Here is a 25,041-nt window from a genome sequence, read left to right as displayed (position 1 = left end):
GGAAAGGTAGAAGGAAAGAGAAGAAGAGGACGACCAGCAGCAAGATGGATAGATTCAGCTACAGTGGTGATGAGTTAGCTATTGGGAGACTTGAAAGAACAGGTTAGGGATAGATCATCATGGAGAAAATCCATGTGGTCACTAGGAGTTGAAAATGACTTGATAGCACATAATCAATTACCCTCCTTCCCCAAATCAAAAGATGATCTCTTCAGAGGCTTCATATAGACGTTACGAAGTGCTACAGGGAAGACCAAACCCTGCAGTGCTTGACAAGGGAGCTGATATTTCCTTCCCATTCCTTTGATTGAAACTACCCACTCAAGGAGAGTGAAGTACAAAAAAGCAGTGCCTTAGACTCCCATCCATTGCAAACATTTCAGAAGGATACCACATTTGATGATAGTGAATGCTGCTAAGTGAACCAAGACTACCAGAAGGGTTGCACTCTGTCATCTAGGTCCTGGTGAAGATCATCCACCAGAGTGACCAGTGCTGTTTCTGTCTCAGGCCCAACCGTGAATTCTGACTGAACTGTTTCTTTTAGGGCACTTGATAACTGAAGCCCCACTATCTTCTCAGGAACCTTTCCCAGAAAAAGGAGATTGGAGACAAGGCAATAGAAAGGGCCTCTCCAGGAAGGGGCAAGTTAGCAGACATCATCTCCTTTACCAGAAAGGGAAAGGGTTGTCCACATATTTCAAAGTAGGGTGCTAGGGAAATTTTGGAGCTTGTAGGCTTGGTATTTAATGTGGGCAGGAAGAAGGGCTAAACATGTTTTATTTCCATAGCATGTTTTTCAAACCCAATATGTAGGCGTATAGAATTTCAGTATGTGTATGTAGTACTATAATGTTTTTTTTTTTTAACTTTATAAACCTACCACTGACTGACCCATCCTAACTCAGTCCACCCATACTTTATTCTGGAATTCCTGGGTTCTTTTTGGCTATATATGCTAATCTAGCATTGTAGCTATGTAATGTAATTTCATTGGTGTTATGTTTGCCCCTCTCCCCCATTCCTTTCATTTAGGAAGCTTGATGATTGTGTCCTTTTCCCTAGATTTTAAGTAGCTGATTAAATTACTGTTTTTTAAAGATATGAATTTGTATTGTAGTCACTGCTAACTATCTCTTGTACTCTGAGTAGAAAGACAGAATTTAAATCAAATAAATAATTTTATTACAACTTTAACTTGGGTTGTAGAAATTTCACCTTAGAGGAATTTTGTTGACTACTACTCCATAGATGAGGTAGCAAGTCTTTTTCCTAAACTAAGGACTTTCCTAAGATAAACTAAGAATTCAAATGTTGTCTTGCTGCTTTCCTTTCAGGAAAGTTTATCTTGCCATTAATTTTGTTGTATGAAAAATGATTTTAATAGTTTGAAGTATATAATTATAATGTGTGATGAGGTAAAAAAAATCTAAAACAGCTTACGTAATCAATTTCTTCAATTTTATAATTTAAAAGGCAGTGCATACAAGAAGCAGGATTGGGGAGGGAAGAAGAAAAAAGCAATCTTGGGCATCATTGTTTAAAGTTCTTAGGTTGGAATGGCTGCTGTTAAGTAACAACTAAGATAACCAAACCAAAATCCTCCTCTCTTCATCAGACACAGTGAAGTAGTTTTGCTTCTCTTCTCTCCTTTTGCTTCATTCTAAACATTGTATTCTTATTATTGATTTTTTTATTTTATTGATTGAAAAAATTGAAAATATTCTCATTATTGGTCAGCTACTTGGAAACACCACTGCTTTCAGTGATATGGCTGTTAAAAACACTGCTTTGAAAAAAGCTTTCCTAACAGATTTTATTCTCATGTGTCCTCATTTTCTTTGCAGATATATTCTCATAGTTAAGAAAAAGCACAATGGAATTCTACGAGTCTCCCTATTTTATCGTCTTAGTACCCTCTATTGTGATTGCTGTTATCTTCCTCTTTTTTTGGCTTTTTATGAAAGAAACGCTATATGATGAAGCCCTTGCCAAACAAAAGAGGGACCAAAAGCTTCCACCTAGCAAGACTGATAAAAAGAAAGCAGAGAAGAAGAAGAGCAAGAAAAAAGAGGTCCAGAATGGGAACCTCCATGAGTCTGACTCAGAAAGTGCCCCTCAGGACTTCAGACTGGCAGATGCTTTGGGGGCAGAGGAGGAGCACATCGTTCCTGTCCCGCTGAATGTGACAGAGGCCCCCAGCAGTCTCCGTGAGCGCAAGAAGAAGGAGAAGAAACACAAGAGCAATTCAGAGGAACTTGTGTCAAAAGAGTTGGAGAGTTCTAAGTCTGCAGGGAAAAAAGTGGAGCCTGTACCTGTAACAAAACAGCCCACCCCACCTTCAGATTCAGCTGGGTCCAAAAAAAAGTCCGGACAAAAAAAGCAGAAAAATGGAATAGGTATTGCTGTGTTACTATCTGGGTTTTTTGGCAGAATGGGGGATGGTAATGTATTAGTTCATTGTGCTTGTTTAGATAATTCTTGCTGTAGAAGAGCAAGTCACACCACCACTTACAGAATAAAAGTCACTGGCTGCAGGCTTACAGATTAAATGACACAGCACCAAGGAAAGGGAATGAGAAACCAAGAGTAAAATTAAGCAAGTTCAGGCACCAGTTACTAATGTTATCTGTTACAATGACCACCATCAACTGGAATCAAAGTGAGGTGCCCAGAGTTCAAAAACAAGTCTTGACAGTCTTTTGAGGCACAGCCTGACAATTACTGGATGTGGCTGTGATGCATTTCGAAGTTGCTGGCCGTTGAAGGTGAGGCTTTACTGGAGTCTGCTGGCAGCTCGCTATTCCTTCTTGGCAGGTAATCTGAGGCTGTAAGTGACATTCTCACATCTGCTTGGTTTAAAATACTAAGACAGTCCAGGTATAGCATACTTTCTGTATACTTCAGAAAGAGGCCTGGGCTTCAGAGGGTTATGGAGAACCTCTGCATATTGTGTTAGGCCATGCTTTGTTTTAATTGTGAGGTTTTTTTTTTAAACAAGTCCTAGTGCCCTGATTTACATATACATTAAGATATCAATCATGGTTTACAGATTGCAGTGCCTAGGTTTTCACAGCATCCTTAGCAAAAAATAAACAGCTTTATGGCTTAGTGAGATTAATTAAAGGGAATCCAATCATTATGGTTTGTAATTCTAAGATTTATTATAGCTAAATGAGCAAACCATGACTAAACAAATCATAGCATAGAATGATGTATAAACCTAGCCTATGGATTAGCATGATAAATCAATCCAGTAAACATCAGTATAGTTAATATAGAGAGCTAAATAATCCTATATGGACTTGCTTTAGAAAAATAAGTCTTCCCCCCCTCCCCCTGGATGTGAATGATCACATTTAGTCTCAGCAATGTTACCAAGATCAGTGCACAACCTTTGGCTTCCCTGCCAAACTATACAGGTCTTAATTATATGGAATACTTGACCATCCTTGGAATTTATTTATTTATTTATTTATTTATTTATTCGGCTTGCATGCCGCCCATCTCCCCCACGGGCGACTCTGGGCGGCTCACAATAAAAAAGAAGAAATAAAATTCTCTCCAAGATGGCTAAAAACTATAAATCATTAAAAAACATATTAAAAATACCCTAAAAAACCTCCTCTAATTTTGGCCCTATAAAAATCTGTAAGATGCTGGGGGGGGGCAACCCATCATCCCACCAGCCATCTCCACAGGTGCGGGGCCCCCTCTGGCCCCCAGGCCTTCTGGCAAAGCCAGGATTTAATACCTTTCCTGAAGGCCATGAGGGAGGGGGCACACCGGACCTCAGGAGGCAGGATGTTCCATAGGGCGGGTGCTGCAGCAGAAAAGGCTCTCTGCCTAGACCCCACCAATCGAAATTCCCTGACCAGTGGGGTCTGCAACCTGCCCCTTCTGCTGGACCGAGTGGGATGGGCTGAAGTGACCAGGGTGAGGCGGTTCCTCAGATAACCTGGTCCCGTGCCATGAAGGGCTTTAAAGGTGATGACCAACACCTTGAATTGGACCCGGAAACAAACTCGTAACCAATGCAGCTCACGCAACAGCGGTGTTATATGTGCCCTCCTAGGGGCATTAAGAACTGTCCGCGCCGTCGCATTCTGCACCAGCTGTAACTTCCGGATACTCTTCAAGGGTAGCCCCATGTAGAGCGCATTACAGTAGTCCAACCCAGAGGTGACCAGGGCATGAGTGACCATGCGGTATTTTCTCTCTGGCTGTTGAAATTTAAGGTGGTTTTATCCTCACGTTCCAGCTGAAGTTTCTTACTTGATTTTTCTAAAGTCAAAGTACCAAAGCCACATACTGTTGTGGACTAATTTGATATATGTATATGTATCACATATAATATGACATATGAATTTATGTGTTCCATACAGCTGAGACTGGTACATGTCTGTGAGGAACATGTTGTAGGTATGTGCATGCGCATATAAACGTATAAAGATACATGCATACCTGCAAACACGTATATGGACATGCATAGATTAGTGTGTACAGTATAAAGCCTGATATAGCTCCCCCCCCCTTTTTTTTTTTTACAGATGACCAGGATGCCAAGAATGATTCAGTTCTGTCCACCTCCAGAAAGCAAGATCCTCTCATATTGCATCCTGAGATAAAGCAAGAAAGTGGCTCTGGGAAAAAGAAAGTTTCCGCCAAGAAACCAAAGACAGATAATGGTAATTCAGTGCAGTTTATGTCTGATGTTTTAATAACCTCCTTTAGTGGGTGATCTTTCTTGGATTAAGCAATTTGGGTCCAGTACATCAACCTCCATCTCAAAATTACTTTAAAATCAAATCAGAATTGGTGCACTTGTGTGGATGGGAAATGAGGATTTAATTTTGATGCCAACCCTCAGAGTCTGCCTTCCTTCTCAAATGCACTAGGAAGCAGGAAAATGGCTAGCCACATCATTCCCATGGATCAGATATGCTTAGTGATGAGATTGAAACTGGAAAGTTATCTTCCCTCCAGTTGTCCCATAAGATTTATATGCGAGACAAAACTGGAAGATCTAGCTTGTAGTGTTGCGCAGATACTTGACTTTGGGGATTTCTGTGCTTGTTTTAATTACGTTAGTGGAATGTAATCTACTCGGTTTAGAATTCTCCCATCTTACTAATTGTGAAAAACAATCATTTTTTATTTTACATGTTAACAATTGCATTATGGTATAAAGTTTCATAGTCTGGAATCCATTTAATTTACACTGAAGAAACAAACTAAAATGAGTCATTATAATTGTAAATATTTAATGCACATACATGAGCTAGATATTAAGAATGGCAGTACTCAGAGTTCTGTGGGTCCATAGTTTCCTGCAATAATTTGTTTCTAGAACCAGGGAGGCTCTGTCTGACCACAAAAAGGTGTTTGGGGCAGAAATAGCATCAGTCTGCTGAACATTGGTGCCAGTTGACAGGCATGAGATAACTTCTTTTGCTCTTACTGAAGACCTAAGCTAAGACATGACTGACAATTATTAACTTATGGTAGAAGAAGAGTAAGGGTTTGTGTTCTTGAATCAATGTATGTTCACTCATTTGAATTATATTTATATTTATTTATTTATATATCATTTGTCACTGCCCATCTTGTTAAAAAACAGCTCTGGGCGGTTTACAGAGAAGCTAAATCAGTTAAAAATACAGTATAAAATAGTCCTGAATAAATAAGAAATTATATCCTGCCTTTCCTCCAGAAGCTTAAAAGTGGCATACAGTATGTCAGTTTATTTATTTATTTCCTCCTTTCTCTGTGTGATAATTTTTAATGACACATTTCAGATAGTTTCTACTTTTAGACGTGCATTTATTACTGTACATTTACCCTTATAAATACATCTTAAGAGGCATCCCAGTCATCACTGTGAAATTTAATTTAGTGGCTCTTCGTAGTGACACTTTTTCCCCCCTAGTAAATGTCTTAGCAACAGGGTTCCAGTTAATGTTTAGGATAAACATTTTCTACCAAGGATGTTGCTGTTTTCTCTAGTGGGAATGCCCCCCCCCTTTAAAAAAAATGAATATAAAACACTGGTGCCGTTGTAGGTACTAGTACCTGTTATCCCTGAACTCTTTCTTCTGCTTTTCTGTAAGGCAGCAAGGATTGCCTTTTGAGTCAAGCAGTGGCATGCTTGTTTCAAGCAGTGGCACTCTTCACAAATCACCCTTTGATGCTGTCCCTTCAGTCTTGATACTAGCATAGAGGTGCTCAGGTGATTCTTTTCAAAACTGACATAGAACCACTCTGCCGGTTTTTCTTTTTCTTTGAGCAGTGGTGTGAATGTTTCAGTTTTATCCATGCCATAGCATTGGAAGCATCTGTTTCCTGCATTATCAGACCAGATTTGTTGAACAGCAAACTGGTTTAGGTTAAAGCAGTGCTGCTGAACCAGCAAAAGTGGGGCATGTGCTCTTATTGCTATTTGATGAGATAGGAAGAAGGAACCTGCTATTTAAAGATGGGTGTGTCTTTAGGTCACGGTGGGCAGACTATGCATGGCACATGAACTGATTTAAACTTATGCAAGTGAGAGATCAATTCAGACCTCTGGTAAGACTGTCCATAGCTCTGTACACTGCTGCTTAGGGGTGAGATAAGAGGGTGACAAAGGGTTTTCAGAGAGAGAATAGTTAACTCTGGCTGTTTTGGCCTCTAGTTCTACTCACTGCCTTCTTCAGTCCCATTTACCTCTCAGTATAAATCTGCTTTTATATAGTTTTATGGGCTATCCACTCCGGTGAAAGTAGCTATTTATATGTTCTAGTCCAAAAGCATGGTTGTCCATTTTAGCGGGAGCTACTAGAAGCTCTCATTCAGCAACATTTGGAGAGTCATATGTCTTGCAACCCTGCTCATGACTTTCTCATGTTGTTGAAAGTAAATACTGTATTTAGGATGACTGTAGCACCATCTACTGGAAACACAGCTTGAACAAGGATTCTTCTGATAGCTAAACTAGATTTTGGCTAACACCACACAGCTTAGTCAAATCCAAAGTATGATGGTGTGCATGTCTTGATACACTGATGAGGCAGGGCATAGATTGTTGCATGACTTTCTATATCGTAGTGAGACATTTTGTTCTGTAGTCTCCTCGTGGTAAACAAATTAGGAGAAGTGTGCAAAATATGACTTCTGGAATTCTTTCAATTTCTTTACCACTGGTACCCATAGCAGGCATCAGAATTTTCTACTGAAATTTGAAATCTGCAAATTTCTAATGAAATAGTATGTATGTGTGTTTATTTCTGCTTTATCTTCATTTGCATCCATGTGTGTTTATATACAGGTATACACTAGAAAGCACAGGGCATGCTGTATATGCTTTGCTTTGGGTCACAAGGGGGCTTGGAATTGAACAGTTGATAATTTCAGTGTAACTAAGATTTAATGTGACACACAGTGAATGAGGCAATCTAACATATGTGCTAATCAATGACTAACCAAGATACAGTTTCTGTGGAACAGGCAAATTTCATGTTGAGAATTATTGTTACATTAAAAATATAAAACTGTATCATAATATCCCATTGCTATTTTACAAGTTCATGGTGTGCCAACACTTGGAATAGTGTCAATATCTAATCAGAGTGAGTGTTGGTAGATTGAGGACAGATAAGAGGAAACCCTGTTTCACATAGTTATACTGCGGAATTCACTGCCACAAGCGATCGCTGCCAACTTGCACAGTTTCAAAGGGAAATAAACAGATTCAAGGAGAATAAGCTGACCAGTGGCTACCATATATGATCAGGTCTCTTATCTAAAATGTATAATGTACTCTAAGGACCAGGGTCCTTGCTCATTCTTCATATAAGATTAAAATCATCTGCAATCTGGACACATTAAAGAGAAGCATGTCTACAAATACATCAGTTACAAAAACTTACCTATGTATTCGTAGATATGCTTCTCTTTAGTGTACTGAATTAAGCAAGATTACATTTTGAATAGTTAAAGTGTTCAAGTTAGCCTGCAATTTTTGTTTTCAGCATAGTGTGCTTGAACCAGTTTTAAAGGCACATTTAACGTCTGGTTAAAAACAATTCTTAGCTTCTATTTTTTAATACAATGCATCTTGAGAAGCAGTCAGTTTCTTTTAAATGAGACTGGAGGATGGCAGTACTGGCTGCCACCTGAAGAGCACCACATTAGACGAATAACCAAGTATAGGTGTTTAGGATTTTAATCTCAGTATCTCACAAATTGCAGTGTATAAGGTAAGATTCTTAAGTGTGAATTTGTTCTTTATGACATCTAGGTTTGGTCTAAGCTGAGAACGCTGAAAATCATCAGTTGAAATCTCTTGTCTTTGACTTGTGCATGGTGCTGCCATTATCCCATTAATTACAAATACTGACATATAATCTAAGACTTATTCAGGCTGAATTATTGGAGAGACTGAGGAATCACAATGAGTTTGACAATCCTAATATAAAAGCACTTCTGTAGCACTTTCCAAGTTTTCGAAGCATTGCATATGCATAGTTTTATATTTCTTATAATCTCTTTGTAAGTAGGTGGTATTATTTCCATATTATAGATGTGGAAAGCTTGGGAAAGTGGCTTGCTTAAAATTGTATAGTTATACATGCCAGAAGTTACATATTTTATTTGAAGACTTTTTTTAAATACAATTTGAAGAATTGTATAGTTATATATGCCAGAAGTTACATATTTTATTTGAAGACTTTTTTTTTTTATACAGTTTGAAGAATTGAATAGTTAAACATGCCAGAAGTTACATATTTTATTTGAAGACTTCCTAGCTTAGTCTTTTAGTTGTGACATTCTATTGGCTGAAAAGGAGTAACATGGTTTCTAAGTGCTAATTCATGTGCATTTTTAATATATACTTTGCTGCAATTAAAAAAAAATACACAGAAAACAACTAAAATCCAAAACCATCAAAAATGAGCAATAAACAAAAACAATTTTTAATAAAAAATTAATAAAATAAATATTTCATAAAATATCTGTTCACGAAATAACCAAAGTGCCAGAGCATGTGTAGACTGAGTTGGAAGAAACCAAGTGAAGCTCATTTTTAAATGCATGATACCATTTATTATTGTCAGTGTGTTTCCTAAATTTCCAGTTATGACTTTAGTGGATGAACCTTTGATTCGTGCAACAACATACATTCCTCTGATGGATAATGCAGCCTTATCAGAGGGAAAGAGAGAAGCAGCTGATTTGGTGAGGCATGATGGTCTTGAAGGACTGCAGAAAACCAGTGTGAAGAAACTGAAGAATGAAACTGATAAAGGTATTGGTGCAAAAGGGAAGGCATGGCCAGGAAAACTAATGGGTTGTTCTGTGAAGCTTGGAAATATAGTCATTGCCACAATACTCTTAAGAAATTGAGGATTTCTTTTTAGTTGAGAAAAGTTTACGCTGTAGGCAGATTGACATCAGATAGGATAGTAATGAATCATGCATTTTATTTAAGAGTCCCAGTCCCCTTCACTCCCTATACCCAAACACCCTCCCCTCCCCCCCACACACACACTAGTTTCCATGCATCAGACCGTATACAGCGTGCTTGGATCTAGTTTGAATACAGTACTATGGCAGAGCAAGAAGAGTACATCATTGGTCAAAGTTGCCTATGGAGAAATAGCATTGCCATGAAACATGAAGTGAAATTGAACCTAGATCTGGCTACACTATGCACATAAGCACACTAATTGGCTGAGTTCCTCCCATATTTCCTGGAGCAGCAGCAGCAAAAAAAAAAAAAAAGTGGGAAGGGAAGGGGAGGACAGGACAAGCTGCACCAGATCAAAGGGAAGAGAAGGGAAAGGAAAGAGATGAACAAAACTGGAATGAGATAAGGTGGGAAGAAGTGACAAGAAAGAAAAGGGAGAGAAATCATGTTCAGGTGATACAAAAAGATTTAAAATTCACCAGACAAGCAGTCCTGTCTAAGCAATAAACTAATCTTCAGATTAATCTTCACAGGTGTTTCTAATTCTCAGTTATTTGAGAGAAAATACCATCTTCCAATCTTAAACAAGACATCTTTCTTTGCAGTCTGGGATTTGCCCAGGCAAATTAGAAACATTCCCTTACTTGAGCAGTAAGTTTAAGATTTTTCTGTATATACTGGAATCTTCAAGGATCCACTACTTTGAGTCATTTTTTCACCTCCCTAGTTAAATTCTTTCTCTACTTCAGTTTGATAGTTGCAACCAAAATTACTCTAGTACACTTTCCAATAGAGCTACTGTCTATGCTTGGGGAGATTCTGCATGTAGATTTCCAATTATCCATTCTTTTGGTTTTTTTTAATTGTGCTTTATACTCCAAATGCACTAGAGCTCACAACTATAATTTGGAGCTTTGTCACTCAGGCATTTCCTAGGCCTAGGCATAAAACATGTTTGTTAATACAGGTAGTCCTCTCTTACTGACCGCAACTGGGATCAGGAACTCGGTTGCTAAGCGATGCGGTCGTAAAGTGAAACTTCACATGACTGCGCCCAACTTACAATGTCAGTTCTGGCTGTGTTGGTGAAGCAAATCACCCATGGTCGTTAAGCGCGATGTCACGTGACCACAACGTGCAACTTCCTGCCGGCTTCCGCGTTGACTTTGCTTGTCAAAAGCCAGCTGTGAAGGTTGCAAATGACAGCAGGATGCTGCGACCATTGCAAATGCGCGTCAGTTGTGGAGTCTCCGAATCGCAATCATGTAACCGTGGGGATGTTGCGATGGCCGCAACTTTGAGGACCGGTCGTAAATCTCTTTTTTCAGTGCCATCATAACTTCCACTGGTCACTGAACGAGTAGTTGGTAAGCGAGATCTACCTGTATTTATTATATTTATAGCTTGCTAGTTCCCATAAAAAAGCCTGCTGGAAAATTGCCTTCCATATGTCACAGAACAGTAGATTTCCTTCTACTCTTACTGTAAAAATATGTTGCTTTCTTGTTGTAACTGTTGTTGGTTTGATTATAGAAAATGCAGAGGTGAAATTTAAGGATTTTATCTTGATTATGAAGAACATGATATTCACAGAAGAGGAGGCCATGAATGTGGTGGAGTTATTGAAGGAGAAATCTAATGTCATACAAGAGGTTCTGCAGAAGGTAAGTGGTGCTTGGAGGCTAACATTGGGTTGGAAAAGAGGCTATTGCGTTTGTTTACCATCCATATAAATATCTTGATGAATCTGGATTTTCTTTCTATGAACACCAGATCAATAGATTTTTTGAGGGAAGCCTTAAAATCTTCTAAATACAAATAATGTCACCATTTTGTTCCTGCACCAGATAAGATACATTTTCTGGATGCTGGTTGTTAGAAATTCTGTTTTTCTTCAGCAGAAACATATGCAACAAATTCATTGTTTTATTTCAAAAGCACATCTTGGGCTTTGTACCATGTGCAGTTGCTTCTAAAGAACGTGTGTGGGTGCTGGGAATCATTGAGGCTTCTGTGTTGCTTTCTGATAAGTTATTTCCCAGCAGTATTTGCACTTTCAGGGGATATCCTGCTCTGGTCCTATTTGGCCAATTCTTTTTGTCCTTGAATTAAATTCCGTTCCTTACTTAATGCAACTCTAAAACATTTCCCCTGCACACCAAGTGAGTATAATAGTATTTACTTCATGCCCAGTAGGAGAGTTTTTTAAGCTGGTTCAGAAATGCCTATGTATGATGACAGGAGAAAGTACAGCTACACCCTGCTTCATTCTTTGGCCTTCCAAATTGATGACTTATGGTTCATCTTAACTAAATCATGAGTTCTGAAACTGTTGCTGTATGTAATCGTTAATATTAACCAATCTAGGGTTTAAGTATAACAGTGAATTAATGCATATCAGGAAATAAGCTAGAGGAGGAGAATGGGTGTCAGGAACATGATTCCAATTTGCTGCAGCTTGTTCCTGTTGTTTTAAATTGATTTATTGTGACATGTAATCTGGTCCTTAGTCTCTTCTTAATTTCATCATTTTGTGTTCTACATGCAGGCAAGTAAAGGAGACTCAGCTACGATGCTCCATCAGCTGCAAGAAAAGGATAAACTGCTTATGGCAGCGAAAGAAGAAGGTGCTGTTGCAAAGGAACAATGCAAACAGCTCTCCCAGGTACAGTGAATCCCAGAATAAATAAACGTACCATTACTAGTATAGTCAGATCTAAAGGGAGAAACAATCATTCATGGAAACACAGCTAAACATGTCATTTATACCACTTTGATAAAAACAGTTATGCTGGGAGGTTTGATATTAGGCTTCCCTTGTTTTATCTTTTCAGTAGGAAACACTTCAGATGTGAAGACAGGGTGGGGCAAATGCGTCAGGAAAGCATACATAATGGTCTCTGTTCTCTCTTCCCTACTTGTTCTGGCACTTCCTTGTAGGCTTTCTAAAGAATTCAGTGCCTCCTCCCTGCCCACCTACCCAGCTATCTTTCAGCTCTGTTTTTACTCTTTCTGTTTCCCCACCATGAGCTACTTCCACATCTCATCGTCTTTAAAGCCTTGGAACCCACTGATGTACCTGTGGGTAGCATTATGTTTGCATATACCCCCCTTGACACCTATTAGTTCCCATGTCCTACTAATTTTATTTTTTAAGATTCTTTCAATTAAAAGGAAATAAAAGAGAAGCTTAAATGCTGTAGAGCAAAATGCAAAACCTAAGTATATTCCATGTTTCCAAGAAAGCCTTCTGGGCCTTGCAGACGCTCTGAGACATTCCTAGAAAATATGATAGGGGACCGCAACCCTGTGTAAAAGTGTAAATGGGTTATTTGGACACTGGCCATGGGCCTCAGAATAAGGCAATGTATTGAAAAGAGATACCCTTTGATTTGATCCTAGGAACTAATTTCAGAGAAAGAAAGAAGCAATTTGGTTATGGCAAAGATGAGAGAGCGAGTTAACACACTCGAAAAAGAGCATGGAGTTTTCCAAAACAAAATCCATGTAGGCTACCAAGAAGCCCAGCAGATGAAAATGAAGGTAAAGTCAAAACCTCTAATCCCATGAAAATGTTCACTTTGGCTTGATTATAAAGTGCTTTAGGATGAGAGCATGCCTTATATCCCTTCGATGCATATTACATTTCTCTCTGTTCACTGATATCTCTTCTTTATCCCATGTGACACGAATCAGCTTGTGTTTTTTTTAAAGCATACAACTTTATATTATTTTAAACTGCATTTCTTCCCATATACTATTTTGTTTTGTACACCACCTAGCATTGCTTTAGGTGGCTAACAAATTGATTTCAAACAATAATTTTTTGTAGCAGTCAGCACCTATACCAAATTATAAGCTGGCCTAGGCTCTCTGTTTCTCTGGTAAGAGTGAATCAGATTTGTTCTCTTAAAAATGCAGACTGAACAAAATCCTGAAACATCTCTAGTTGGGAATTTTCTCTAGGCCATCTGCTCAGCTTCTGTGCAGAGCAGACTTTCATTCTTTCATGCCAAGATATTGCAGATATGTGGCTAAATAAACATTTTAAGCAAACCTGAATTATTGTGTAATTGTTCTTCTGCACAATATTGAAGAACGGAGAAAATGAGTTGTAAAGGACTCTGAGTCTTGCATCAGTAGATATTCCCCTATATTCTTTCTTTCCCATATCCAGAAGTTTCATTAGTCATGATTGTCACATGTATATACCTCCTAATTATCACAATCAGTATTACATGGCATATAGTCCTAAGCTAATGCATAGCCACTGCCTGTTTAAGTATCAGCTTTGTTTCTGAAGCAGTGATAGGGCTACTGGAAGGGCATGCAAAAGCAAGATAATGCCCATGCTTTGAAAAACTTATATGAATTTCAAATTTAACTAGGATTTAGATTACTGCAGGGTTTTTTCAGTTTGTACCAATATTTCAATTATAGTTTCACTGCAGATTTTGAAGACTTAAAGTAGAATTTTTCCTAAACTTTTCCCTTCCTTTATAGTAACAGCACCAAAACAATAATAATTTAAATTGCAGTTAAAAACTGCCCATGGAACATAATAAGGAAACACTAATTAAATTAGAATGTACAAGAACAGAAAGGAAGTACATTAAAACCTAGGCAATTCAAACTTTAAGGGAATATTACAATATCAACCAGGTGGCCATTTTACAATAGAGAAAATAAGTAACTATGCCCTATAAAATTTTCTGGTAGTGTATCACTAATTAAATCAGTTAAAATTAATAATATAAAACATAAAAACTAAAGAAACCTTACTTTACGTTTTAATTCCCTTGCAGGAGCTAAAATTGGGGAAGTGTCAGTGTGGATGCATCAAGTAGTTAGGTTCAAGATTCCTAGATGTGTAATTGAGAAATAATCTTGGGGACCAAATCTGGTGATGACCTCTTCTCAAAATCTTGAAGAAATAAGCTGAAACAGACCACAGTCTGAATTAGTATACAGTAGTTCCCTGTGTTTTATATGGAACCACAGAAATTATAGAGTGGTTACCTTAAAGGAATTCAATAATTTTTTCCTTGTTACAGTTTCAACAGCTTCGTGAACAGATGGAGGCAGAGATCAGTCGCCTGAAGCAGGAGAATGGTATCTTGAGAGATGCTGTCAGTACTTCCACAAACCAAATGGAAAGCAAGTACGCCACTGTGGTCATTTTGCTAAAACATCTATCTTGTGGTCTTGAACCCGAAATTGTTTTTTTTATTGTGAAGTTCTTACAATCACGATGTCTTTATTATTGTGGACATGCATAATACGATTTTGAAGGTTAGGTGAACCGCTTCTTTGTTGTTTCCAAGAGATCACCAGGAGTCAAGTTCAGCTTGAAGGAGACTCTATCTCTTTTATCTTAATTGTATGCTTCTGCTAGATCCATTGCAATGTTTTTGAGGGATTCAGAGGTGCTGAGAAAAAGGTAGTGTTCATATCATTTTCTATCCTTTGACTAGAACAATGGATATTTTTCTACCTCTATTAAAGAAAGCAAGTTCTGTTTTTTGTTTTGTTTTGTTTTGAAAAATCAGTATTGTAAATTTGAGTATTGTTACTACTACTATCAAAATGTAGGGAAGATCAGTTTGATACAAAGTTTGCCGATAATGATAAGAAGAGAGCTCAGTATTAATTGTCATTGGTTTTAGTGTTTCAGCTGTTGGAGATAGCTGCCTGGGAATTTATCCCACTCTGTTCTGCTGTTTGGTGTTAAACCAAGTTTGGAAAAATTTCTGCTTCTAAGCAGGGCAAGCGGCAATGCTTAATAAATTCATAAACCCATCTATAGCATTTTGGCCAACTCTTCTCCCTGTTTTTACCCTAATAATTGTTTTTCCTAGTCTGAGAAGTCACTCTGTATAATTCAAGCATTGGTTTGGATTTTCAAGGCAGGACTTATATTTGACTAGATAGAACTGATGTGTGTTAATGTTACATTGTTGCTATGCCTTTACCATTTCTCCTGCAACTTTGTGTTGAAGTTATTAGCTGAGGTCCTTCTGTGTTCAAAGTGCATATTCACCATATTGGTGAATGTTGGATGGTAATTTGAAGATTTTGTGTCTAGTAGACATTTGGGGGCAGAGGTAAATTTTCATTAGTTGCTTTTGCATTTCAGAGTCTGTACATGTGAGAAGAGCAAAATTCAATCAAGAGTTGCTTCCCTTAATTCTTTGCTTCTTAACTAGGAAACTGAATTTTATTTTTGAAGGAACATACAGTTGGCCTAGCTAAGGAGCTCACCTGTCCCAGTAACATAGCCATATTATATTTTTGAATAGTTTTCATAAGTGCTTAAAATATTATTCATGTTGCCTGCAGTTTGGCCTTCTGTGCAAATGTGCTTCATTCACATTGCCAACATTGTGAAAACCAACCTTTTGGGTTTGTATCTAGGCAGTCTTCAGAACTCAGCAAATTGCGTCAAGATTGTGCTAGACTTGTGAATGAGCTGACAGAAAAGAATAACAAATTGCAGCAAGAGGAGCTCCTAAAGAAAAATGCAGAACAAGCCATCAATCAGTTGAAGGTGAGTATCAATTTGTCTTCATAGTTGTGGCAAATCCTCTGCCCCCAAACATGTAAATCAGATGCATTCAGAGCTGCTGAAAGGAACTGTGGTTTTGTAGTCCCTCCAGTTCAATGATTGCCAATAGAAGCATGCAGTATTTGGATCCAAAGTGGGAAAGGTGGTTTGGAATCATCCTGGACATAGTCCTTGCCAGCAGCACTTTAATGAAGCTTTGTCTTTTCTTGGTCATGTGAGATCCAGAGAAGGTGTGGCTTCTTTATGGTGCCACTGACAGATATGGTAAGCACACCTGTGCCAGGTCCAAACTACCTATCCTGTTTTGTTTCCAAATACCTGCACATCCCTAGTTGCCAACAAGTTGCTACCTGTTTATTACTTCTTGCAGCCCTTATTTAAGTGTACAGCAAGAATATATAAACTGTATCTCACAAAGTTACTGAGAAGTTACTGGGGGCTTCAGGAAGAGGAGATGCATCTGAAATCCTCCTTCACCAGTTGGTTTATGTGATTCTAAATCAGCATGAAGTTAAAATAACTAAGAATGTTTTCCCACTTCCTCTTTCTAGTGCCCATTATATCTCTGAAAAGTCCCTCCTGAATGTTAGAGAAACCCTGGAATGACTTTTCAGGAGAGGTGAAAGTGGCAGTTCTATTATACTATTGCTTTGTCATGCTTCCAAACTATATTTCCTGCCACTTTTCAGTTTTTCATCAGTGCAATGCTGTATTTCATGATCATTTAAAATTCTGCAAAGGGCAATGTGACCCTCAAAGGAGATGCATAGGCAAGCAGTATGCAACTGGTTCAAATAGAATTCACAATAATTGTGAACTCTTCTTTTAATGAGTTACCAGCTACAGAAACATTGTGACCTGTACATATGATCAGTGCCAACAAGTTATAAACTCCCCTTTTATTGCCTGGGTGTGTGTTGCAGCCATTCTAAAAGGATGCCTCATAATTGTATTTGAGTGTAGAGATGGTGTTCAAGAGCAACTTTGTTAGACCAAGCTATGTAAGTGAACTGTGTTTTCTAATTGGTACTAGTCAGATTAGAAATACAATTTTATATATTATTTTAAAATAAAATCGATATTATAACTCTTCAACACTTGTTCTTAAATCAGTTCACCATAAATGAATATAAGCAATGTAAAGAAATGACACAAATAAATCAGTAAAGTTGCTTTTAAGGAGCAGCTTTTAAGGAGCAGATAAAAGAAAGATAATTTAAATATAGTGCTTTAATGACCTGAATATTCCTGGGAGAATGAGCAGATACTTGCTTGGCCTCAGAATAACATTCATTCTTGCAGCAAGGAGATTCCCTGGAAGCAGCATTTCCATGAATAAAAATCATCCTAACAATATTCTTATAATGTTATTTATGAAGTTGCATAGTCCCTCTTCTGGGATAATTTCATATTCATGTCCATATGCATACATACATACATGCAGATTGGCAGAGAAAGAATTCTGGATGATTGACTGGTTACACTATAAAAATGGAATAGCTGTCCCAGTAAATTCCTTTAACTGGTTTAGTGGTATAGACTCTGTATATTGCTTTGTTCTTGTTTCCTTGTGATTATAACAATGGATCAGTCCCTGTCCTGACTGCAGGCAGTAGTGCTTGATTTGTAGGTTTGTAGAATAATTCAAGATTCAGTCTCTAAACTTAGATTGCTGTTGCCACATTTATTTGTATTCAGAATTGCGTGGAACTGCAAACATGGTGATCTGCTTACTTGTTCGGCTTAAGCCAATTCATGTTAAAATGTATTTGTGTATGGGTGGACAATCCAGATGTGTCCACCCATACACAAATACATGACAGCATGCTGTCTGGGGAATTCTGTGAATTGAAGTTCACATCTTAAAATTGCTAAGGTTGAGAAACACTAGGATGTAGTCACATCTTCCCTTATTATTATTATTACTATTATTATTAGATTTTTATCCCTTTTTTTAGGATCACTCTTGAATTGTTTGTTCCACTCCACGTCACTTAAGTATTTGAGGGATCTGCTTTTTAAATGTTTGTGCTTGTGCATGACTCAAAACTATCAAGAACAAGAAGCATTTGACTTTTCTTTTATGATTTGGGGATGATGCAGTAATGCAGGCAGTCATGTATATTCTTTTCCTTTCTTTTAAACATCAAGGGACAACAACAGGAAGCTGAACGAAGATGGGAGGAAATGCAAAGCTATCTCAGGAAACGAACAGCAGAACATGAGGCTGCCCAGCAAGGTGCATTCAAAGGGTCTTCCTTGCTGCCAAATATTATCCCTCACTTTTTTTCAGTGGGATGAAAACTGGCTCTTTGAAGGCCTTTGTGTGTTGTGGGAAACATGGGATTTCCAATACAGTTCTGACATGGTTCAAAGCAAGGCGTCTGCATTTTGCTGGTTTCCCTTCTATCTACTGCAGCCTTCCTGTCTCTCCATGCCATCTGAAGGGAGCGGTGACTGCAGAAGTCAGCTATCTTGACAAGCAGAAATGCTTTCTGACAGAATAGATCACCACTGAGTACATCCCATAATGTGCAATAGCTTGTTCTTAGTGATGTGAGAGAGTGATGCACTTTCTGGCCCTGTTCTCCAGAGAGGTGATCTCATGCTAAGTGTGTGCTTACGTTCTGAGCCAGATCATTCCTACATCGGTCTCACTTTTTCTGTATGTCTAAAATATTTATGCCCTGCATTTCCGTATAATTCAGGGTGACCACTTACACACACACATACATGTCTGACAACGATAAGAAGCTCCCCCCAAATAATTAGCAGCAGTAAAATTTTGCTTCTTGTGATAGATGTGCAGAATAAACTTGCGGCTAAAGATAATGAAATCCAGAGCCTGCACAGCAAGCTTACTGATACAATGGTCTCAAAACAGCAGCTGGAACAAAGGATGATGCAGTTAATGGAAGCAGAACAAAAGAGGGTCACAACTGAGGATTCTATTCAGAGACAGGTGCAGGTATGATATTCTGCTGGGATCATGCTCTTTTTGTCCCCGTCCTTTAGCATTTTGATTTTTTTCTTTACTACATCAGTGTTGTGGGTTCTGCTACATATTAAGGTTGATGATTTGATAATGACCAATTCACCGTGAGACTCAATGCTAAAATGTGAAAATGAATATATTTCACTGGGGTTTATTGGTCATCTGTCATCTGGGTTTTGCTACATTTAGTAGAATCTGCATGGCTGAGCAAATCCTGTTTTACACTGACTTTGTGGTCCTAATGTGATTGTGATATATTTTGGAAATTCGGTAGTAGACCCTAGGAAATGGCTCCAAAGGCAGCACTGAATAACACTGAAGTGTGCGTGGGTTTCTCTGAGTGAATTAAGATTTCCCACGATAACCTCAGGAATGTTGATGCTTCTGTAATCTCCACATGATACAGCATGGGACGACTTTGTGTTTTTTCCAGGGTGAATAATTTTAGTAGCACAGTTGTGTAAAAATATAATTGTGTTTATGCACACTGCCAATTTAGAGCAAAATATTTGACTGCTTGTATTCCCTTTTTCTTAAAGGAGCTAATGGAACAGAATGAGGCTTTGAAAGCTCAGCTTCAGAAGTTCCATTCACAGATCGCAGTCCAGGTATATGTGACAGGCCGTACTGTTAGACACAGTGGGTATCAGACTAGAACAGGTGGCCATGGCTACACTGAGGTCAGTCTCTCCCCTCTCCTCCGTGCTGCTCTTTCCTTGTGCTTCAGGGGTGCAGCTTGCTGAAGTAGGTTACTGCTCTGTCTACATCACTCCATGGGAGTTCTGTGAGTCACAGATGATAACATGGCCATATTGTGTACTTGCACAGAAAGCTGTAGTAGCTACCTTGTACCTTGCTTTCAGGAGTCCTTCAGAGTGGTAACTATAAGGTACCTAGCTTGACAGCTGGAGGATAAGAGGCAGAGCAATTGCTGCTAGAGAAAGAGTGCAGATGAATATGATAGAAGTGGTGGATCATTCTCAAGTAACGTGTTATTTTGTACCTCTCTGCAGATAGGTTTTCATTGGTATGCTTCCCCCCATTACTTATTTATTTATTTTGTTAGTTTTCTGTCAGCCTTGAACCTGGGTCTCCTTGGTTCTAGTGTAACACCTTAAGCACTAATGAAACAAAATCCTTAACACTGAGGAAAAATTAGCAGTCTTCTCACTTAGTAGAGCTTTAAATCTTTTATTCTTTCATGCATTCATTCAGAATGTAATTTTCCAGTTGTTTCTTCTGTCTTCCAGAATTCAGCTTCAGCCCTTGCTGAAGAATTGCACAAAGTGTAAGTATTTTCCACATGTCCAGCCAGACATCCTATTGCTTCTGTGCTTATTACTTCCTTGTATATGCAAGGAGTATGAGGGCATATGAAAGAGATTTTGTTGAAGGAAATAGAGTAATTGTCAATATTTTTACCCTCTATTGTAACAAATTCCCCTTAGAAGTTACAGACATCTTCCTAAGGATTTCCCTTTTAGGTTTAAAGTTTTCAGGGCATTGTATTTTATGTTGTTTTAGGAGAAGAATTACCTTTGTCCTCTCCTTGTTTTTAATACATTATAATGAAATATAATTGTGTATGATTCAGTGTGTAGCTGTGTGGCCTCGTGTGTGGGATACAGGAAGAGAAGCTTTGCCTACATTTTTTAATAAACACACTTCTAGTAGCTTTAATTTCTGTGACTATTTTTGTACTCCTGAACCCTAACCCAGCAGGCCAAAGCTTCCCAATTCTGTGGAGAGATTTGCAATTGATTCTGGGACTTTCTGTATGGAGGGAAGTTTTGCAAACTGCCCTGGAAGTTCTCTTGAAAGGCAATATATCAGTATTTTGAATGGAATCAAAATAAAGTATGTAGTCTAACCCTGAGCTATTTTCCGTCATTCCCAATCACAGTTCTTCAACAGTTTCTCCTCCCCCTCTTTCTATCAGTTTTCTTTCTTGATTTTTTTTTTTTTTTGCGTGGGGGAGGGCTGCAATGCTACTATCTCCCTTAGTATAATGGTTAACGTTAAACTGATAAGACTGTGGTTAGGCAATGCAGTGGCCCTGATTTTGCATTGCTAAGGCCAGACAATTCAAAAGAAAGCTTAAGTCATATAGGACTAAATGCTCCAGCCTGGCTTGGTTTTTGTCCTCTACATCAGAACAGAAAGGCCAAAGGTCAGAAGCAGAGAGAAGAACAAAAACAACATCCCGAATCCTGTAATATATATTGAACTTCAGACTCTGATGCCACAGTTTCAATCTACAATGCAGCATAAGGAAATAAAACATGTGCTGATTGAGAACTGTAGTAATGTGTTCACTTTCTATTCTAACTTCAGTAAGATTCTGTTTTTTTTTTTAAATACTGTATGAAATCCCCAATAATGGAGCACTGTCTTGAACCCAAGTGGGTAATGGTAGTGGAAGGTATTCCCTTCCTTCTTCCACCTAAATAGTACGCTATTGCTAGGTGATTCTAAAGCACTCTTTAAATGGCTATATTTTGAAACTAAGTTCTCATGTTACTTCATGGAAGGTATATCGCTCATGCTAGTTACTTATATTACCCCTTTCCCTTCCACCCCAAGTTACTACAGCTGATCTACAGAATTATGAGTAGAGCATAATAGGAAACTTTAAGAATGCATTTCATTAAGAGGGCACGGTGTCCATTGTATATTCTAAAACAATAATAGAACTATCAGCTGCAACAGCTTTAAGAGAATATTGTGCCTACCTTTTATGAAGGCCACTACAGACCATTAATGATTTTTTTTTTTTGGTTACAGAATTGCAGAAAAAGATCAGCAAATAAGTCAAGCTGAGGAATCCTTAGCCAATGAACGACTCAAGCTAACCAGCAAGGAAGAGGATCTAATGGTACAGTGAAATATTTGTGAGAAGGTGGAGTTAGTTACCTTTCAATTGTGGAAATAAATAATAGCACTTACATTGTGTTAGTTAGGTGGTTGTATCTGCTGCTGCTACTGCTGTTGTTGTGGTTCCTATTTCATGTAAACAAGAAATGGGCTGACCTCTTCCTCTTTCTTGTCTAATCTCAATGATAGCAGTTACCTCAATTTTGTCTGTCTTCTCTATCTTCCTATACTTGCATTTATCAGTGGGGCACTGCTGATTAAATCATTGAAGTTCTCGGCTTCTTCCCTTTCCTTGCTCTATTTCAGTTCTGTGACCTCAGTACCTTCTACTTTCTAGCCTTCGAGGGAAGGGACATGCCTGTGCAAGTATGAAGGCACTTATAATGAAGGCAATAAAAACTTCAGCAGTTTAGGAGATATTACAGTCATCTTCAGAGCAGTTCCCAGCTATTGCAAATTACTGTACAGCTGCAGGAGTTTCTCTTCCTAAACCTCAAAAAGTTAGATTATGTTTATTATGCATGGATGGGAAGGGAATGCTTAATATTTAGATTCAAGAGAGTTTTTAAATACCTTAATAAAGGAGGGAGTATTCATTTACTAATTTTTTTTTTTACATGAGTACAAATTGGCAAGAAAGAGAGGCACTGACGCAAGTTGACATGAACAGGGAATGAGAGATTGTTAGCAGCATAATCCTGAAAGATAAAGCCACTTTTCTTCAGAAATCTTCTGAGCCTGCAACAGGCCAGTTTAAACTCCAAACATTTTTCTTTTCATCCCATCATGCTGTAAATGCCTCACTCTTGGATCTGATCCAGATTCAGAGAAGAAATACCATTCTTTGTTCTCCAAAATGCAAAGCAGTTCTCTCTACAAATTTAGTAGCGCAAACAGATCCAACAAAATTCAAAGTCTAGTATTGTAGCTGCAGAGTGTTTGAGGTGTCTGTTATTTCAGCACAAGGGAGCTGCAGTCTGAAGTGGCAGTCCACTGTCCCATTTCATTCCTCTGCATTTGTAAATCTGGCCTCAGAATGGGTAAGTCAGTTTCACAGTCTCTGTCCTGCACTCTGCCCATGTGGTCTGCTATGCTGATTTCCATCTTCATTAGCCTTTCTGAAATTGCACAGGAAAGCTTTTAATATTAACCCAGTGTGCTAAAAGTAGATTGAAGAATCAAGAACTAGATATGCTCATTCTCCCCTCTCCAGGTTGTCCAAAATATTAACATGTCTCTGAAAGCAGAAGTGCAAAAGTTGCAAGCACTCACAAATGAACAGGTAAGTAGTCTTTTTCTGAGCATTCAGGATGACCTCTCATTCCACTAACAGTGCTAAATATTATTTGTTCTTAGTAACAAAAGGATTTTGGAAAATCACCATGCTATTGGCCCAATGAAAGAAATTAGGATTATTCTGGGAGATGCCACAATTAGACCACCAATATTAGAGTATTGGTATATGCTTGATTGGATCCATTTAGTGCATGACTATCTTTGCACAGAACTCCATTATGAAAATAAATTTCTGTGATTCAGGCTTGTCATGTAGTCCAGAAGCCCCTTTGTCCTAATGAGAAAAGAGTACAGGCTGCTAGTAGTATTAATTAATTATTTGGAAGCACTCCACATATGCTGTACAGCAGTTTCATCTTTTCAAGGTAATGTTTTGCAACTGAGCTCTAGTTTAAAATTTGTTTTACCATTCAACCTAAACATGTACTTAATGGTATAATATAATAAATATAACAGCACTTTATATTTACTAGGTTTACATGCCCTGGCTTCTAGTGGTTAGGTAGTTACTGCTGCCGCCACTTATCTTCCAAGAGGAAGCCTTACCTGGTGTCCTCCCCTAACCTAGTATGTGGGAGTAATGGGGCTCATTGCCTCTGTTGTTTTTTCTTTTCCTTTTTTTAATTTTAATTTTTTTTATTAAAGATTTAAAATGCAATAGTAAAAGCAAATACAAATTGAACTCAGAAAAAGAGAGAGAATAAAAAGTGCAAAGAAAGAAAAAGAAAAAAAGAAAAGTAGAATAAAGGGGAAAAAAGAAATACGTAAAGTAATTTTCAGTCTTCATCACAAGTAAAAAGAAATTTGATAACTCATCACCCTCTATAAAGTCACAAACACATACTTCTTTTTCCCATAACCCATCCCTTGTTTATGCAAAGCCATATATCATCAACTTTTCTGTCCTGGTGTCAGCAAAAAGTACATAAAGGGTTACCAGAGCTTTATAAAAACATGTCTTGTTTTAACCTTGATCAAACAAATCGATTTTATATTCTTTTCTTCACTTCTAACTATCTTAATCTTTAACTCATTCAGATGTAGCCTTTTTCTCATCGCAAAGACTTCTTCTTTTTAACAGTACAGTAGTCTCATCTCAAAATAAATGGAATCAAACTTTATTTTAAAAAAAGGAAAGAAAGAATGAAAAAATCCCTTTTAACTTTTAAGTATTATCATGAGAAAACATTCAGCGGTGGAGGAAATAAAAATACAGACTAGTTCAAATCACAGCATCTTAAAAGAAATTCTAACAGAAAAAAAAGTTTAAGTCTGTGCAGACAAGATAATATTGCTCTTCTCCTACTTAGAGGGATATCAGTTTTAAAAAAAAATCCAAGTGACATGAAAACATACTGTACAGTGTTGCATAGAAACATGAACACACCACAAAACAAATAAAGAATGAAGTTTTCTGGCCTGGACTTGTTTATCTATGTAGTAGATACAAATGGATTCCTGAAGCAACAGAATCTAAGACTACATTGTTGAGCACATTATAAATTCCATCAAAATAGCTATGGGCTCCATTCTAAAATGTGGTCTCAGTCTGGATTGTTGCCTTATTTTCTGCTAAAAATTTATCATATGCATACCTGTTGGTACTGGTCCAAAAGTTTGTGGCAATAATTTTAAATGAATTATTAAATGAAGCTCTATAAATTTGACAAATAAATCAACCAGCCAACCAACCAACAAACAGCCTTCTGCTTGCATCTACAGATTTTTCCCCAGCTACTTCTTCCTTTTGTCAGAGGCTGAACAGATTGCTCTCCTTGTCCCAATCTTGGTACACAATTTCCCTCTACACTTTGAAACAATGAAAATTTCCACTTCAGGTGGGAGTTGCAAGGGGATTGCGAG

The 25,041-nt window shown here is 38.0% G+C and overlaps 1 protein-coding gene across 9 annotated transcripts in view; it reads left to right on the top strand.

Moving 5' to 3' along the window:
- Positions 1-25,041, top strand: part of KTN1 (kinectin 1) — a 91,607-nt gene that overhangs the window by 23,517 nt on the left and 43,049 nt on the right. For 7 of the 9 annotated variants that reach the window (XM_007422460.4, XM_007422461.4, XM_007422463.4 and 4 more), the window contains exons 2-15: positions 1,848-2,399; positions 4,551-4,688; positions 9,116-9,286; positions 10,982-11,112; positions 11,997-12,113; positions 12,851-12,991; positions 14,503-14,609; positions 15,863-15,995; positions 18,165-18,252; positions 18,815-18,981; positions 19,548-19,616; positions 20,259-20,296; positions 21,793-21,883; positions 23,096-23,164. In XM_007422460.4, the coding sequence (XP_007422522.1) occupies positions 1,877-2,399; positions 4,551-4,688; positions 9,116-9,286; positions 10,982-11,112; positions 11,997-12,113; positions 12,851-12,991; positions 14,503-14,609; positions 15,863-15,995; positions 18,165-18,252; positions 18,815-18,981; positions 19,548-19,616; positions 20,259-20,296; positions 21,793-21,883; positions 23,096-23,164 (1,983 nt within the window). In that variant the 5' untranslated portion in view covers positions 1,848-1,876. The remainder of the gene's footprint in view (positions 1-1,847; positions 2,400-4,550; positions 4,689-9,115; positions 9,287-10,981; positions 11,113-11,996; positions 12,114-12,850; positions 12,992-14,502; positions 14,610-15,862; positions 15,996-18,164; positions 18,253-18,814; positions 18,982-19,547; positions 19,617-20,258; positions 20,297-21,792; positions 21,884-23,095; positions 23,165-25,041) is intronic. The other 2 variants (XM_088149702.1, XM_007422462.4) reach the window with 1 other exon arrangement.

This window comes from Python bivittatus, unplaced genomic scaffold (genome assembly GCF_059951505.1).
Source record: "Python bivittatus isolate LINGU-HERP-01145 unplaced genomic scaffold, Pbiv_v1 ctg000580_np1212, whole genome shotgun sequence".
NCBI classification, from domain to species: domain Eukaryota; kingdom Metazoa; phylum Chordata; class Lepidosauria; order Squamata; family Pythonidae; genus Python; species Python bivittatus.
Note: the sequence above shows the minus strand (reverse complement) of the source record. Positions and strands in the feature narration are given on the sequence as shown.